At 35.5% G+C, this 14,782-nt stretch overlaps 1 protein-coding gene across 1 annotated transcript; it reads right to left on the bottom strand.

Moving 5' to 3' along the window:
• Positions 1-376: 376 nt before the first annotated feature.
• On the bottom strand, positions 377-12,774 carry LOC121024078 (TBC1 domain family member 8B-like). The gene is made up of 7 exons (XM_040466395.1): positions 11,518-12,774; positions 10,807-10,957; positions 9,975-10,189; positions 4,626-4,743; positions 3,391-3,676; positions 2,313-2,442; positions 377-1,316 (listed from the first exon to the last, which is right to left on the bottom strand). Exons 1-7 carry the CDS (start codon positions 11,563-11,565, stop codon positions 1,155-1,157), a joined length of 1,110 nt encoding a protein of 369 aa, XP_040322329.1. The 5' UTR covers positions 11,566-12,774; the 3' UTR covers positions 377-1,154.
• Between the last annotated feature and the right edge of the window lie 2,008 nt (positions 12,775-14,782).

Below are 14,782 nucleotides of genomic sequence, written 5' to 3'. Positions count from 1 at the left end.
AAAAAAAAAAAAGAGGTTAGAGTGGGAGAGAGCCAAAGCATAAGAGACTGTTGAGAACTGAGAGCAAACTGAGGGTTGATGGGGGGTGGGAGGGAGGAGAGGGTGGGTGATGGGTATTGAGGAGGGCACCTTTTGGGATGAACACTGGGTGTTGTATGGAAACCAATTTGACAATAAATTTCATAAAAAAAAAAAAAAGAAGATATGGTGTAAGATGTGGTGTGTGTGTGTGTGTGTATATGTATGTATTTATATATATATATATATATAAAATGGAATACTACTCAGCAATCAAAAAGAATGAAATCTTGCTATTTGCAACAATGTGGATGGAATTAGAGGGTAGTATGCTAAGTGAAATAAGTCAGTCAGAGTAAGATATATCATTTCACTCATATGTGGAATTTAAGAAACAAAACAGATGAACATAGGGGAAGGGAAGGAACTTTTATGTTTTTACATTTCTGTTATGTTTAAGTTATTAATAGTGAAAATGTATTACTTATTTTTTAAGTTAATATATAAAACCCAAAACAAGGGGGCTCTATGCTATGTCACAGTAATATCACTGAATTATTTAATTGAGAGCTAAACCCAGAATCTTCAGAAATGTTCATCTTCCCAGATTGGTATCTCTGAGGATGTGGCCATTAAGCAAGTAAGTTTACAAAAACAATACATGCTTATGATAAAAGCTCAATCAGTACAGAAGGATATATACAGCAAAGTAAAACTCTCCCTCTTCCAACCAGCAATCTATTAATCCCATTAACCAGAGACAACCAATATTAATAGCTTCTTATGTAGACATCCAAATATTAAAAAGGAGAGTACTTAGAAACACAGTTTTATAGCTTTTTTACCTTATCTTAGGTTTCTAAGGATAATAAAATATATTAACAGCAATGACTACTGACTATGTAGGTCAGCTGTTCGCAATGATGAAGCACGTCAAAAATATGTTATGCTTAAATGCCTATATCACAGCATTCAATATTAAAGGTCAAATAACAAAACACTCTGGAGAAATCAAAATAATTCCATTAGAAGAAAATAACTTACTTCCTCTCAAATTTACAGTAAGCTAAGCTGTGGCAAGAATCTAGCTCAAAAGTTTAGTTATATTCATTTTCTTCACATGGAATGTTAATTTTTTAAAGGAAGTTGGAAAAAAATGTTAATCCAATTGGCTTTCCCCCCATAGGGCAGATACTCACCACATTCTGCTTTGTTGTTTCCTCTAGGGTCTGTATGACATACAACCTATTTCGACAGCGCAAGCTGTGTATATCTTCATAGCGAATATTACCATATTTCTGCAAAAAAAATGATTTCAGCAGATACTCATTCATAATAAATATCTGCTTTTCTTACACCTGAATTTCATCAGACTCAATTCTCAGAGGCCTTGGTTCTATTTCTAGCTATTTTCCTAACTTGTTCAGTGGTTATGCAAATTTTCACCTCCCACGTTTCAGTTGTTCTATAGATTTACTGGAGAGAATTCAATCTACTATGCATCTAGACTATGTATAAGAACATTGGAAAAATTCTTAGTCTCTTAAGAAGAATTTTCACCTTTTTATATGGTGATAGATATTTATAAGTGGTCATTATCTGTGAAAGCAAGTGAGAATCATTTCATTTAAAGATAGCAAACTGAAGCAGGTGAGTCTATATGACCTAGGAAGAGTTGATAGAACTCATTTTTATACAATGGAGCACTACTCAGCCATAAAAAGAATGAAATCTTGCCATCTGCAACACATGGATGGACCCTGAGGGTATTATGCTAAGTGAAATAAGTCAGAGAAAGACAAATACTACATGATTTCACTTATAAGTAGAATTTAAAAAATAAACAAAACCCAAACTCATAGATGCACAGAACAGAGCAGTAGTTGCCAGAGGAGAGGGGAGTTGGAGGGGGAAAAAATGGGTATGGGGGGATCAAGAGATACAAAGCTCCAGTTATAAAGTAAGTCCATGGAGATATAAAGTACAGCATAGGGAATATAGTCAATAATATTGTATTAACTTTGTATGGTGACAGATGATAACTACACTTACTGTAGTGATCAGTTCACGATGTATACAATACAAATGTTGAATCAGTGTATTGTACACAGGAAATTAATATAATATTGTATGTCAATTATACCTCAATAAAATAAACAAATGAAATTGGATTTTAAATTATATCTTTAGTTGTATTATTATCTTATTCTTGATATACCACTAGAGATATAACTATAGTACTGATCATTTAAACTATGCTATGTAATTATATTTGTGGTATAAAAAAAACTTACCTCATTTGACTCTCTAATCAAATCTGTAATATCCACTTTAATAAGACTGCTTTTCTCATCACTCACATTTGAACCCTGCTGAACACTTGAAGGCAATGGGCTATCCTTATTAGTGACACTGTCAAAGAACCTATCCAAAAGTGACAGTAATACAAAAATTAGTGGAAGTAAAATGCAGAGAAAATGATAGCTAATTTCTCCCTAGTTAGAGGTTAATGTCAACTGATAGGACAAAAGGTGGTCTTATGAAGAAGTGGAATCTGAAGATGGTTAGTAATTAGGAAGAGAAGGGAGAGGGGAATGGGATGGTGAAGAAATTATTTCAGAGGCAGAGAGGAGAGCATGAGGAAAGCAAATAGGCTCAGAGAGTACTCAGCAAATACCACATAGCCTAGTAAGGATGGAATACAGGGTATGTAGAGGCACGTAAGGAGAAATAAAAAAGATACATTGAGGCCCTAACGTAGAGTGTTCTGAATGCCAGAGTGTTTATATTTTATTCTGTACAAAATGGTATTTGATGCACCCTTACAATAGTGACCCATTCATTTAACATATACGTACATAGTGTGCATGTGCACGTGCGCGTGAGCACGCGCGCGCGCGCACACACACACACACACACACAAAGTGCTCCAATATAAAATAACATTCACAGAAAAAGTACTGGGAAAATAAGGCTCAGTATACCTGACTGAAGTTACCTGAAAACCAGAATGATCTCTCCCACTGGTTTTTAACATTATCAACTATTCTTCCCCCTTCAAACTACTTTTACACAACAATACTTTATAGCTCAAACTGGGACTATGAAAGTCCCAGCGTATTGAATCAACAATATTAGTGTAAATGTGTATGTTACCAAGTGACTTACTTCAGAGGGATCTGCTCTTACTATATCTTATTTTGAAACAGAGAAGTGGACATTAGTCCTAGATTTTTCATACAACTAGCTTTGTGACACTGGGCAAATTGTTTAAAGCTTCTAGGGCTATTTCCTCATCTGCAAAACAAAGGGACTGAACAAGATCATCTCCAAGGGGCTCTCCAGATTTAAACGTTACAGTTCTGACAGTACCTGTTTAAAGTTGTCACAGCTTCAGCATCATCTTTACATGTGATCAGTTTGTCTAAATTATAGTCAAGTATTGCCAATCCCAGTTGTAAAATGGCCTTTATTCCATCATAGAAGAAACAGTCCACCACATTCACTGCACTTTCAATAGGCAGCACACTAATAAAAAGTGTGAGGAACCATGAGAGAGAAACTGAGGAAAAGAATGTCATATCGGTCATACGTTCTGTAAGTTGGGGAAAGTGATCCCTGATAAGTTCTTCAAAGACTGCCTGATCCACCAAGGCACCTGGTGAGCATAAAAAGAAGTTTAAAAATGAATCCCCTTCAAAAGGATTTGCTTCTGATACCTTCCCACTTACTAGTATGCCAATATATCTCATTTCTATTCCTTCAATTATGAACTTCTTCAGTGCCTTTCCTATATTTCACACATCTCTTTATCTGCTAGTAAAGTGTCATGAATCAAGAAGCACTTGAGAAACTCAGTTCAAATTCATTTGAACAGTAATTTATTCAATCTTTTGCAGAAACCTGTAATAGGCACCATAAGAGATACTCCAATTAATGAAATAGCCTCATCTTCAAAGAGCTTAATATCTAGTAGAACTTCAGATCAATACACAAATAACTATAATGAAAGAATGAAATGCAATCAATAACCCAGCCATGATACTGAAGGCGTATGAGTGTACAAAGTAGAAACCACCTACAGCTTTAAGGTAGAGTATCAAAATCTGTAAATATTTGATGACTGAAGAAAATATTATACAATTAACAAACTAAGAACTTGACCCTTCTTTTAAACCTTGAAAATATCAATACAATTCATATAAATGTAGAGATTTCAAGCTGGTTAAAATCTCTCTCTCATTAAGTAATTATTAAAAATGTTCCAGTAGCTCTGGATGCTTCAGATCACCACTGTTTTAGCAATACAGAGATAGTCAACTTAAAATTTCTATTTCTTATTAAGAAACAGACCAGGCATTTTATCTTAAAAAAGCAACATAGTTAAAAAAAACTTTCCAATCATATATTCAGTACAAAAAGCTCTTCTCATGAGCATATCAGTGAATGTAACATTTTGATACTGCTTACATTTTGTGTATTTCAAAACCTAATTGATCAGTTCTTCCACTTGATACATAAATTGGTACATAATTACAAGAGACATATAAATTGTTCAGAAAAAAAATATGTGCTTATATATGGGCTATGTATGTGTGTGTGTTTACCAATGATTCGACGGTTAAAATAATCAGGCAACATCCGTTCACACACAGCAACCAGAAGCCAAAAAGCTTCTTCCTCTTTTGCATACAGAAGCAACACTGAAGTTAAAATGTTCATTGCCTAAAATTGACAGAAAAATAAATAAATAAATACTGCCTGGGTGATGATTACATTTCTTTTTCAAACCCTAGTTTCAGTAATAAAAACTATGAAAAGTAATCATAATGGAAACATAAGCACTCTGAGCCAGTCTAAAGCAAAACAAGGTAAAGTCTGGCTAACATTTGCAATCAGTTACTTTATACAGTAAATTCAAAGAAAATGAAGCAGTAATATGAATATAGAACAAAATAAGCAAAACCTCTATAATTTTACACTAAATTCAGTGAATAAAGTATCTTAATTATTGCAAATCTGGAAAAACATAATTTTCAAGAACATATTAAAACTGGAGAAACAAACCTCATCTATATTTTCAACTGCCTACAAGAGAACATCTCTTAAATATCAATCATCCTCAATTGTGTTCAAAACTAAACACCTTTTCTCGTTAAACAGGATTCTCTTCTTTGCTATCCTAATTTTGATCATGCTCGAAACCCTTTATCTGCCACATCCAATGTGTCTTTACAGCCTAGTTTCTTCTTATAAAATGTCTTTTTGATCTGTTTTATCCTCTCCATTCCACCCTAACTTTCTCCTTGTAATCTATCTTGCATACAAATGTCAGATCATTACTTTTACATTTGGCCACAGAGCTTGTTATGAAGGTAATAAACCCTTAATGTATAGAATCTGGAAAGAATGGAAATGTATGAAGGAAATTAAATCTCCTGTATCCTACCTACCCAGAGACCACCACTGTTAATAAGTTGATGTACTATGGGTGTGCATATGTGTGCTTTCCTTCCTTTTTCCCCTTCTAAAGTTTGGTTTTTTTTCACTTACCATCTTATTACACATTCTCAATGCCATTAAATAATTCTAAAACAGTGTATTTAATGATTATGAAATAATCTAGTAAGTTGAATATACTATAAATTATTCAACCATTCTACTATTGTTGGACATTTATTTTGAATCCAATTTTTCACTACTATATGTAACACTGCAATGAATGTCTTTGTATACAAATCTTCAAGTATGTTATTCTTTTCTCAGGAAAGATATACATAACAATGAAAGTATTCAAATAATACTATTTTTAAATGACATGATATTACTACCAAATTATATTCCAGAAAGACTGTACCAATTTATATTCCTGACCAACAGTGTTTGAATGTTTATTTCACTGCTCCTTTGTCAATACTAAATACTGAGAATTGTAATAATTACAATTGGTCCTTGTTGATTTGATGGTGAAAATGTTGATTTGATAGTTTTAATTTGAGTTTTTTGAGGCCAAACTTTCTCCTTTTTATACTTTATTAATGCATCTGTACTTTTGGTTCTATGACTAATCTTTTCATGCTTGTTGCTCATTTTTATATTTTAATACTTTTCTTATAGATTTGTGTATTAAGTATGTAGATTCCTTGCCAGATCTGGCACTGTATTTGACCTCAAGTTTAGTTTTTACCCCATCAATTTTCCTGTTCAAGAAGCCATAATGGCTTAGTCTGTTAAGCATCCAACTTCAGCTCAGGTCATGATCTCATGGTCTGCAACATGGTTCAAGCCCTGCGTTGACAGCTCAGATCCTACAGCCTGCTTCAGATTCTGTGTCTCCCTCTCTCTGCCCCTTCTCTGCTTGTGCTGGGTCTCTCTCTCTCTCAAAATAATAAACTTTAAAAAGTTTTTAAAAAGAAGCCATAATGGGAGGGGGGTCAGTGAAAATGGCAGAGTAAGGCCCTCTGAAAGTGCTCTCCTTTATATAAGAAACAAGAACACTGGTTCGGGCGCCTGGGTGGCTCAGTCGGTTGAGCGTCCAACTTCGACTCAGGTCATGATCTCGCAGTTCGTGAGTTCAAGCCCTGCATTGGGCTCTGTGCTGACAGCTCGGAGCCTGGAGCCTGTTTCCGATTCTGTGTCTCCCTCTCTTTGCCCCTTCCCCACTCATGCTCTGTCTCTGTCTCTCAAAGATGAATAAACATTTTAAAAATTAAAAAAAAAGAAACAAGAACACTGGAAGATACTGTCAGAATCAATTTTTCAGAACTCTGAAAATTAACCAAAATCTTATAACAACTCAGAAAGCATTTATTTAATAAAATGGCTGAATCTCAGTAAAAACAGTGAGCTCTGTGGCATTTTAAATTGCCTGATACACATACCTCCTCCTCAGCTTCACATTAGCCTTAAAAACCAACACTCCAGCAATTATAGTAAAAACACCTAGCAGCCACTGCAGGGACCAGGCAGGGCTGGAGCTCCTTCAGAGCCCCATTTTCACATAATTGTCATTATTTGGCCTGTCTGGTGGTTTCCACATGAAGACTCCACTCACAAGGCTGTGTTTACTTGACCTGACACAGCGTTCCCAGCGTTTCAGTGTGTTTGTTGAAAACAATTGGAGGCAGTTGTTGAACATGCGGCTTGCTGAGGCAGTGGATAAAAGTTGGGTCAAATAATAGGCTAATAAAGGGTCAAAATGAAAAAACTGGGGAATGAGATACCCATAGGGGGCTTTGTAAGGCTCTGAGAAATTCCTGGGAATCTAGAAGGCCATGTGCACGATATGGCTTTATGCATGCCCAGAGCTGTGTGTATGCTCAGGAAAGAACAGAAAAGGCCCTAAGCTCTCACCTCTGGTTAATCTTGAAGTTCTACACAAGTAGGATGTGATAGAGAATAGAAAAAATAGGGAAAAATCAACAAAACCAAAAGTTGGTTCTTTGAAAAGATTTTTAAAAATTGAAACAAACAAACCCTGAAATACCTTTAGGTAGCCTAACCAAAAAGATAAAAAACAGAGAAAGGACTCAAATTATTAAAATCAAGAAACAGAGAACAGTACTACCAATCTTAACAGAAATAAAAAGGATTCTAAGGGAATATGCTAACAAATGAGATAACCTAGATATAAAATGGTTAATGAGATAACCTAGATATAAAATGGTTAATTCCTAGAAAAACACAAACTACTGAGACCAACTCAAGGAGAAAGAGAAAAATCTGAATAGACCTATAAGAAGTAGTGACTGAATTAGTAATGACATAATTTCCTGCAAAGAAGACTCTAGGAACAGATAGCTTCTCTAGCAAATTCTACCAAACATTTAAAGAAGAATTAACATCAATCCCTTATAACTCTTCAAAAAAATAGGAGAGGAAGAAATACTACCCACCTTATTCTATGAGGCCCTGATACTAAAACCAAAGAGGTATCTTAACCAGATATCATTTTATTTTATGAATATAAATGTAAAAATACTAAGCAAAATACTAGCAAACTGAACCTAATAACACATAAAAAGGATTATAGAGCCAAGACCCAGGGAGATTTATCTTGGAAATACAAGGAGGGTCAACATATGAAAATACATCAATGTAATACAGGACATTAACAGAATAAAAGTAAAAAACCACATGATTATCTCAATAGACAAAGAAAAATGGTTTGACAAAATCCAACACCCTTTTATGATAAAAACATTCAACCTAGGAATATATAAGAACTTCCTCAACTAGTCCCATCAGCCATAATGAGTCAGTACAGTTCACATGGCTTTTTGATCAAAAGCAATAAAACCTGCTTATTAAATTCAGACTTTTTCTTGGCTTGAAAGATTCTCCATGATTTTGTCCTACACAAACTTATTTACTTCTTGATTCTAACATAAATCTAGCCAGACTGATCTTCGTGGTAGGCTTATTCTCACATGAATGGTATCGCTCATATTGTTACTTTAACTCAGAATAACTTTCCTTGTGCCCTCCACGTTTCTAACTTTGCTCTCATCTTTCAGAAGTCAAAAGCATGTGCCACCTACTTTGAAGGTGCCTCTACACTACTATATATAGATAACATTGCGGACTCTGTGAGTATAAGTTCTTTGAGAAAAGAAGTGCCACACTTGTTTTTTTTTGTTTTTTTTTTTTTTACCTCTCAGAGATCCTAAAATACGCTAAATATTGTAATTTAGGTGATCCATTCACTTAAATTGTTTTTCAAAAAAATTCTCTATTGATAAGATTTAATGGATAGAATTGATACATAATCATTATAAGTGCTCAGCCCACTATAAAGGAATATGTGGCTGATAGTGCTAGCTATCCACCACAATCCAGTCTCCCTTCTTCCATAGTATCTGGATATATATATGCTCAGTCACACTATATTTTGCAGACTTCTTTGTAAACAGGTGTGGCCAGAAGACTAAGACCTTCCAACAGAATGTGAAGTGATGTATGCACATTCTAGGCCTACTAGCCAATAAAATCTATAATTGTTTCTCCATGCTCTCTCCGGTTTCCTGTGAATGGTAATGGCAATGAAAGAGCATCTTGGAAGCCATGTTTTGAAGATGACAGGGAGTGCTTCAGCCTAAGGCCCTGAATAATCTCATGAACGAGAGCTGCCTACTGACTTAAATACTTGCTCTTCTGTTTATTCCTTTGAGAAAACTTCTATTGTGTTTAAGCTATTACCTATTTGAGGTTATTTGTGTTAGCAGTCTAGCATCCCTAGTTAATATAGTGTGCTCCTAAAGGATTTTTTTCAATGATTCCCCCACTGTCTACAAAATAAAATTCAAACTCCTGACCTCTCCCAATCTACCTGATATTTTTCCTCTATCTACTTAGCTTCATTCACCCTACATTTCTAAGAAACAAAACATGGTTCTACATACATTCTATGTTTACCTCTATCTGTGTTTGGTTACACTGATGCTTCTACCTGGAACATTCTTTCATTCCAGCTCCATACATCCAAAATTCACCAATTATCAAGACCTACAAATGCTACCTCTTCCATGAAGTCTTCTCGGATTCCTCCAGATGAAAATAATTTATCCCTATGATAAATCCTGATAGAACTTTACATTTCTTTAATAGTTTGTCCCACTTGCTTTTTATTTGCCAATGAATATGTTTTAATACTTACTCGTTCGTATACTTTCAAGGGCAGGATCCTTATAGGATTCATCTTTATATAGTCTTAAGCACCTAGCACAGTATCTTTTACTGAGCAGGAATGCAATAAACACTTGTTAAATGTAAAAGAAAAATGAAGTAATGAAATATCAACTCTCTTAAGTATTCCCATTACCATCTACTTAGATTAAAAATAAGCCCTTATCAATCTCAGCCCAACCTTTCTTATCACAATTTTCAAATAGAGCTATATTTGATATGATTTTACCATTTGGAATATGTACACAGATGGGCTCATACTGAAGTCATACCTGGCAGTATCCAATTTTGGGATTCCTGTATGCATAAGCAGTGAGTACCCGCCTCAGAGCAGATATGCCAGTGTCACTCTGAAAGGCTGGGTGTTCAGGCAGGGAGCGACGCAAATCACGTTCAATTTCTTCAGTAGCCAAATTGCAGGTCCCTAAGGACTGCTCAACCACTTCAGCATAATAGCCAGGATTAGCAGCCATTTCATTAACAGCACCTGTAAAGACGACTGCATTAACATACAAAAGAAGAGGAATGTAATAAGGCCAACACTTGCATATATACATAAAGAACTGGATAACCTTTAAATTTAGCTTTATACTCAATTAATATCCTAGTACAAACAAAAGAAAAGGCTTCACTAGAATATAACATCAGGACACCAATTTAAAAAATATATTTATTTATTTTTGAGAGGAGGATGTGAGGGAGACAGAATCCAAAGTCCGTGCAGAGCCCAAAGCGGGGATCGATCTCACAAACTGTGAGATCCTGACCTGAGAGGACACTTAACGGACTGACCTACCCAGGCACCACCCCCAGGACACCAATTTTATCCAACAGAATTTTCATAAACTGTTTTTTTCCCTTAACTTTCCTTTGACACTAGAGCTAGAGATATTACCAATTAGCCATATCTTGCCTAATAAACTAATTTGCTCAGACAATGGATGTGTGGATATATAAGTAAGTACACATAACTACCTTATTCTCTTTGACTAGTCTGAACTCATGAATAAAAGTTTGTTCTAGCCATCTTTGTAATTGTTTTTACTTAGTGCATAACTCCTAGAAGGGGCATGGCTAGTATCTGTTAGTAAAGTGAATAAATACCTGAAAAAAGCATCCACAGCTCTCCTCTTAAGGTCTCTGGAATCCCTCTTACAACCAGATCTCGAGTCTTTTTGGTCCGAAACATGCTAACCCCACGCCCACATTCTGTAAACAGGATGTTCCATGACTGTTCCTTCATTTTTTCTTTCAACTGTAACAAAAAATCAAAGCAACTAAACATGGTGACAAATGAACTTCTTTCAAATAACTTGAAAACTCTCTTCACTGTGAAGTAATACCCGTGGAAATCAAGAACAGAGAAAGTCAAAATCAGTATTCACAGAGAGGCCAAACACTGGAGCACTGTTCACAAATCTTTCAAATCCACGTGAGTCTAATAGATGTATTTTACTATTTTAATTCTTACCTAAACTCATATAAAAACGGGAAAAGCATTACACTTCAGAGGTAAAACTTTGAACCATTATTCTCCCCCACTCACCTCAATTTTAGAATTATTGGCAATCTATGCATATAAAACATGATGTTCAATTTTCATCGTTTATCTTAATTCTTGTTAATAGCCCTTTTTTTTTTTGAAAATAGCATTTTTATGTGATGGAATGAAATAAGTCACACAGTAGTACCTGCTGGAAAACCTTATCAAGCACCAAAAGAAGATTTCAGTTGTGGTACCTTCTAGTCTGCTCTAAGATTTTTATTTTTGATAAACTGTTTCAGTCCATAGATTTTAGTATTTTGTTTTCCTACCATTTTGGAATTAAGATTCTCCAAATTCTGAGGGTGAAATACTGTCATTAAGGCTTCGGTGTTCACAGTTTTACTGCATTCTCTCTGACATGTCAAAGACTGTACCTCAATATTATCGGATGGGTCTGTAGAATCAGAACTAATAGGAACCTAAAAAAGAAAAAATGTAATTGTCCCAAATGTATGCTTAAAAGTTTCTGCAAGAAGAAAAAGTGCTCATGTTTTATCTATCATTTATAAAGCACAATCTGTCTACATAATAAATATTGAAGCAATGTCTCAGAGAGACACTGTTTTTCTTTTGAAATTAGAGATAGCAAGAAATTACTGTCTGGAACAGCAAACTCAAGACTTCAGTGAGCCCACTCCCCTGTAAAAACAAAATATTGGCAAAGAATTTTAAAAAATACAAGTTCAGAACACTGGAAATGAACCAAAGGCACAGAACGAACTGAAAAGCAGAGATACAACTAAAACTAATGAATCTCAATAGGACATCAGACTCTGTGAAGTTTTAACATGAGACTATTCTCATCATCCCTCCCTCCCAAGCTCAGAGGTATGGTAGCCATGAAAGCCTGCATTAACACAGCCAAAGGATCTTCTGGAGCTTCACTAAAATCCCCATCCCCAGAACACAGTCAATATTTTAACCAGACTAGCAGCTCCCTAGAAAATCCCCATTCTCAGGGTATTGTTATCATTTGATTTAATTCAGAACTCAGGTCTGTGAAAAAAGCCCAGTCCCCAAGGCATTACAGATGCCTAAGGCTATGATTTCAGTTTGGGGGAAACTAGAGCCTGGCTAAAAATCTAAAAGGAAGATCTAGATAACCATACGGAACTTTGAAAGATTCTAACATATTCTTGGGGATCTAGAAGTACGTGTAAAAGTACAGGGGTGTGAAACTGGCCAGGAAAGAAACTGTACAGGGGAAGGCCCCATTTGCTCAATTCTGGCCTATTTTAGAGGTAATAAGTGAAAGATAAGGCTGATTTAAAAGCTTCCAGAAGTTTGAGGTATACCTTCACACAAAGATTTCCTTTGCAAAAAGTAGAAAACTTAATGGTTCACAGCATTTAAGGAGCTCACTGACCCATCACTGGCTGGCCACTAATTTATACTGACTAAAGGGGGTAATCAGAGAAAGCCAGGTTTAAAATTAAAAACAGGAACTATTTTTAAAAAGCAACCAACAGAAAATGTCTTTGAGAGGGCCCAGTTCCTAGATTTTGTAAACTAAGAATGTAAAGTAGCTATTATAAATATATTAAAAGAATGAAAGGAAATTATGTTTAAAAAAATAAGGACCCACTTAAAACGTGGGCAAAAGATCTGAATATAGACCTCTCCAAAGAAGATAAAAAGATGACAGACAAATAATCATATTAAAAAGATGTTCAATATTGTATCACTAGGGAATTGCAAATGAAAAAAAACAATGAGATACTATTGGCTATTAAAATGGCTAAAATCCAAAACACTGACAATAACAAGTACTTGCTGCTGAGGATATGGAAAAAGAAATTTCATTCATTGCTGATGGAAATGCAAAAATGGTACAGCCACTTTGGAAGATGGTTGGCAGTTTCTTACAAAGCAAAACATAGCCTTACTATGATATGATTGAGGAATTGTGCTCCTAGGTATATACCCAGCTAGTTGAAAACGTATGTCCACACAAAAACCCACATATGAATGTTTATAGCAGCTTTATTCATAGTTGCCAAAAACTGAAGGCAACCAACGTATCCCTATTAAAGGTGAATGGATAAACATTGTGGTATATCCAGACAATGAAATATTTTTCCGCAATAAAAACTATCAACAAAACATAAAGAAATTAAAAAATCTGAACTTACTAATAACATGTAAGGGCACTGAATCTGTAATCCAAAACCCCCCACCAAATAAAAGTGCTGGATCAGATAGTTTCATGGGTGAATTCTACTAAACATTTAAAGAATTAATGCCAATCCTTCTCAAATTCTTCCAAAAATCTAAAGGGGATGGGAACAATCCCAAACAAATTTTACAAGGCCAGAATACCCAAAACTAAATCCAAATAAGAACACAAGAAAAGATGGGGCGCCTGGGTGGCGCAGTCGGTTAAGCGTCCGACTTCAGCCAGGTCACGATCTCGCGCTCCGTGAGTTCGAGCCCCGCGTCAGGCTCTGGGCTGATGGCTCGGAGCCTGGAGCCTGTTTCCGATTCTGTGTCTCCCTCTCTCTCTGCCCCTCCCCCGTTCATGCTCTGTCTCTCTCTGTCCCAAAAATAATAAACGTTAAAAAAAAAATTAAAAAAAAAAAAAGAACACAAGAAAAGAAATTATAAACCAAAATCCCGATGAATAGAGATGCAAAAAATTCTCAACATCATACTAGCAAATCAAATTCAATAACACTTTAAAAGGATCGTACACTATGATCAAGTGGGATTTATCCCTGGGAGGGAAGGATGGTTCAACATACACAAATCAATAAATGGCATACATCACATGAACAGAATAAAAAATAAAAAACATGATCATCCCAAAAGCCATCAGACAAAATTCAATGTCCTTTCATGATAAAAACTTTCAACAATGTGGGTATAGAAGACACATACCTCAATATAATAAAGGCCATATATGACAAGCCCACACCTAACATCATGATCCATGGTAAAATGTTGAAAGCTTTCCCTTTGAGATTAGGAACAAGATAAGCCAGCCTACTCTCACCACTCCTATTCAAAATAGTACTACAAATCCTAGCTAGAGCCATCAGTCAAGATAAAGAAATAAAATGTATCCAAATAGGAAAGGAAGAAGTAAAATTGTTTCTGTTTGCTGATTAAAGGATTTTGTAATTGCACCAGCATTCTTCTCGAAACTAGAACAAGCAATCCTAAAATTCATATGGAACCACAAAAGGCCCCGAATAGCCAAAGCAATTTTGAAGAAGAAGACCAAAGCAGGAGGCATCACAATCCCAGACTTCAGCCTCTACTACAAAGCTGTCATCATCAAGACAGCATGGTATTGGCACAAAAACAGACACATAGACCAATGGAATAGAATAGAAACCCCAGAACTAGACCCACAAATGTATGGCCAACTCATCTTTGACAAAGCAGGAAAGAACATCCAGTGGAAAAAAGACAGTCTCTTTAACAAATGGTGCTGGGACAACTGGACAGCAACATGCAGAAGGTTGAAACTAGACCACTTCCTCATACCATTCACAAAAATAAACTCAAAATGGATAAAGGACCTGAATGTGA

This window comes from Herpailurus yagouaroundi, unplaced genomic scaffold (genome assembly GCF_014898765.1).
Source record: "Herpailurus yagouaroundi ecotype Mexico unplaced genomic scaffold, PumYag 54594, whole genome shotgun sequence".
NCBI lineage: Eukaryota > Metazoa > Chordata > Mammalia > Carnivora > Felidae > Herpailurus > Herpailurus yagouaroundi.
The sequence above is the reverse complement of the archived record's forward strand: the minus strand, read 5'-3'. Positions and strand labels throughout refer to the sequence as shown.

Bases quoted from the DNA above. Each gene is read 5' to 3' on its own strand.
- LOC121024078 (XM_040466395.1), bottom strand. From the start codon at position 11,565: ATGACAGTATTTCACCCTCAGAATTTGGAGAATCTTAATTCCAAAATG. The intron at 10,190-10,806 runs GTATTTATTCAC...TCGTCTTTACAG, and splicing joins GCTGTGGATGCTTTTTTCAG to GTGCTGTTAATGAAATGGCT. The intron at 3,677-4,625 runs GTAAACACACAC...TATGCTCACCAG, and splicing joins TTTTAACCGTCGAATCATTG to GTGCCTTGGTGGATCAGGCA.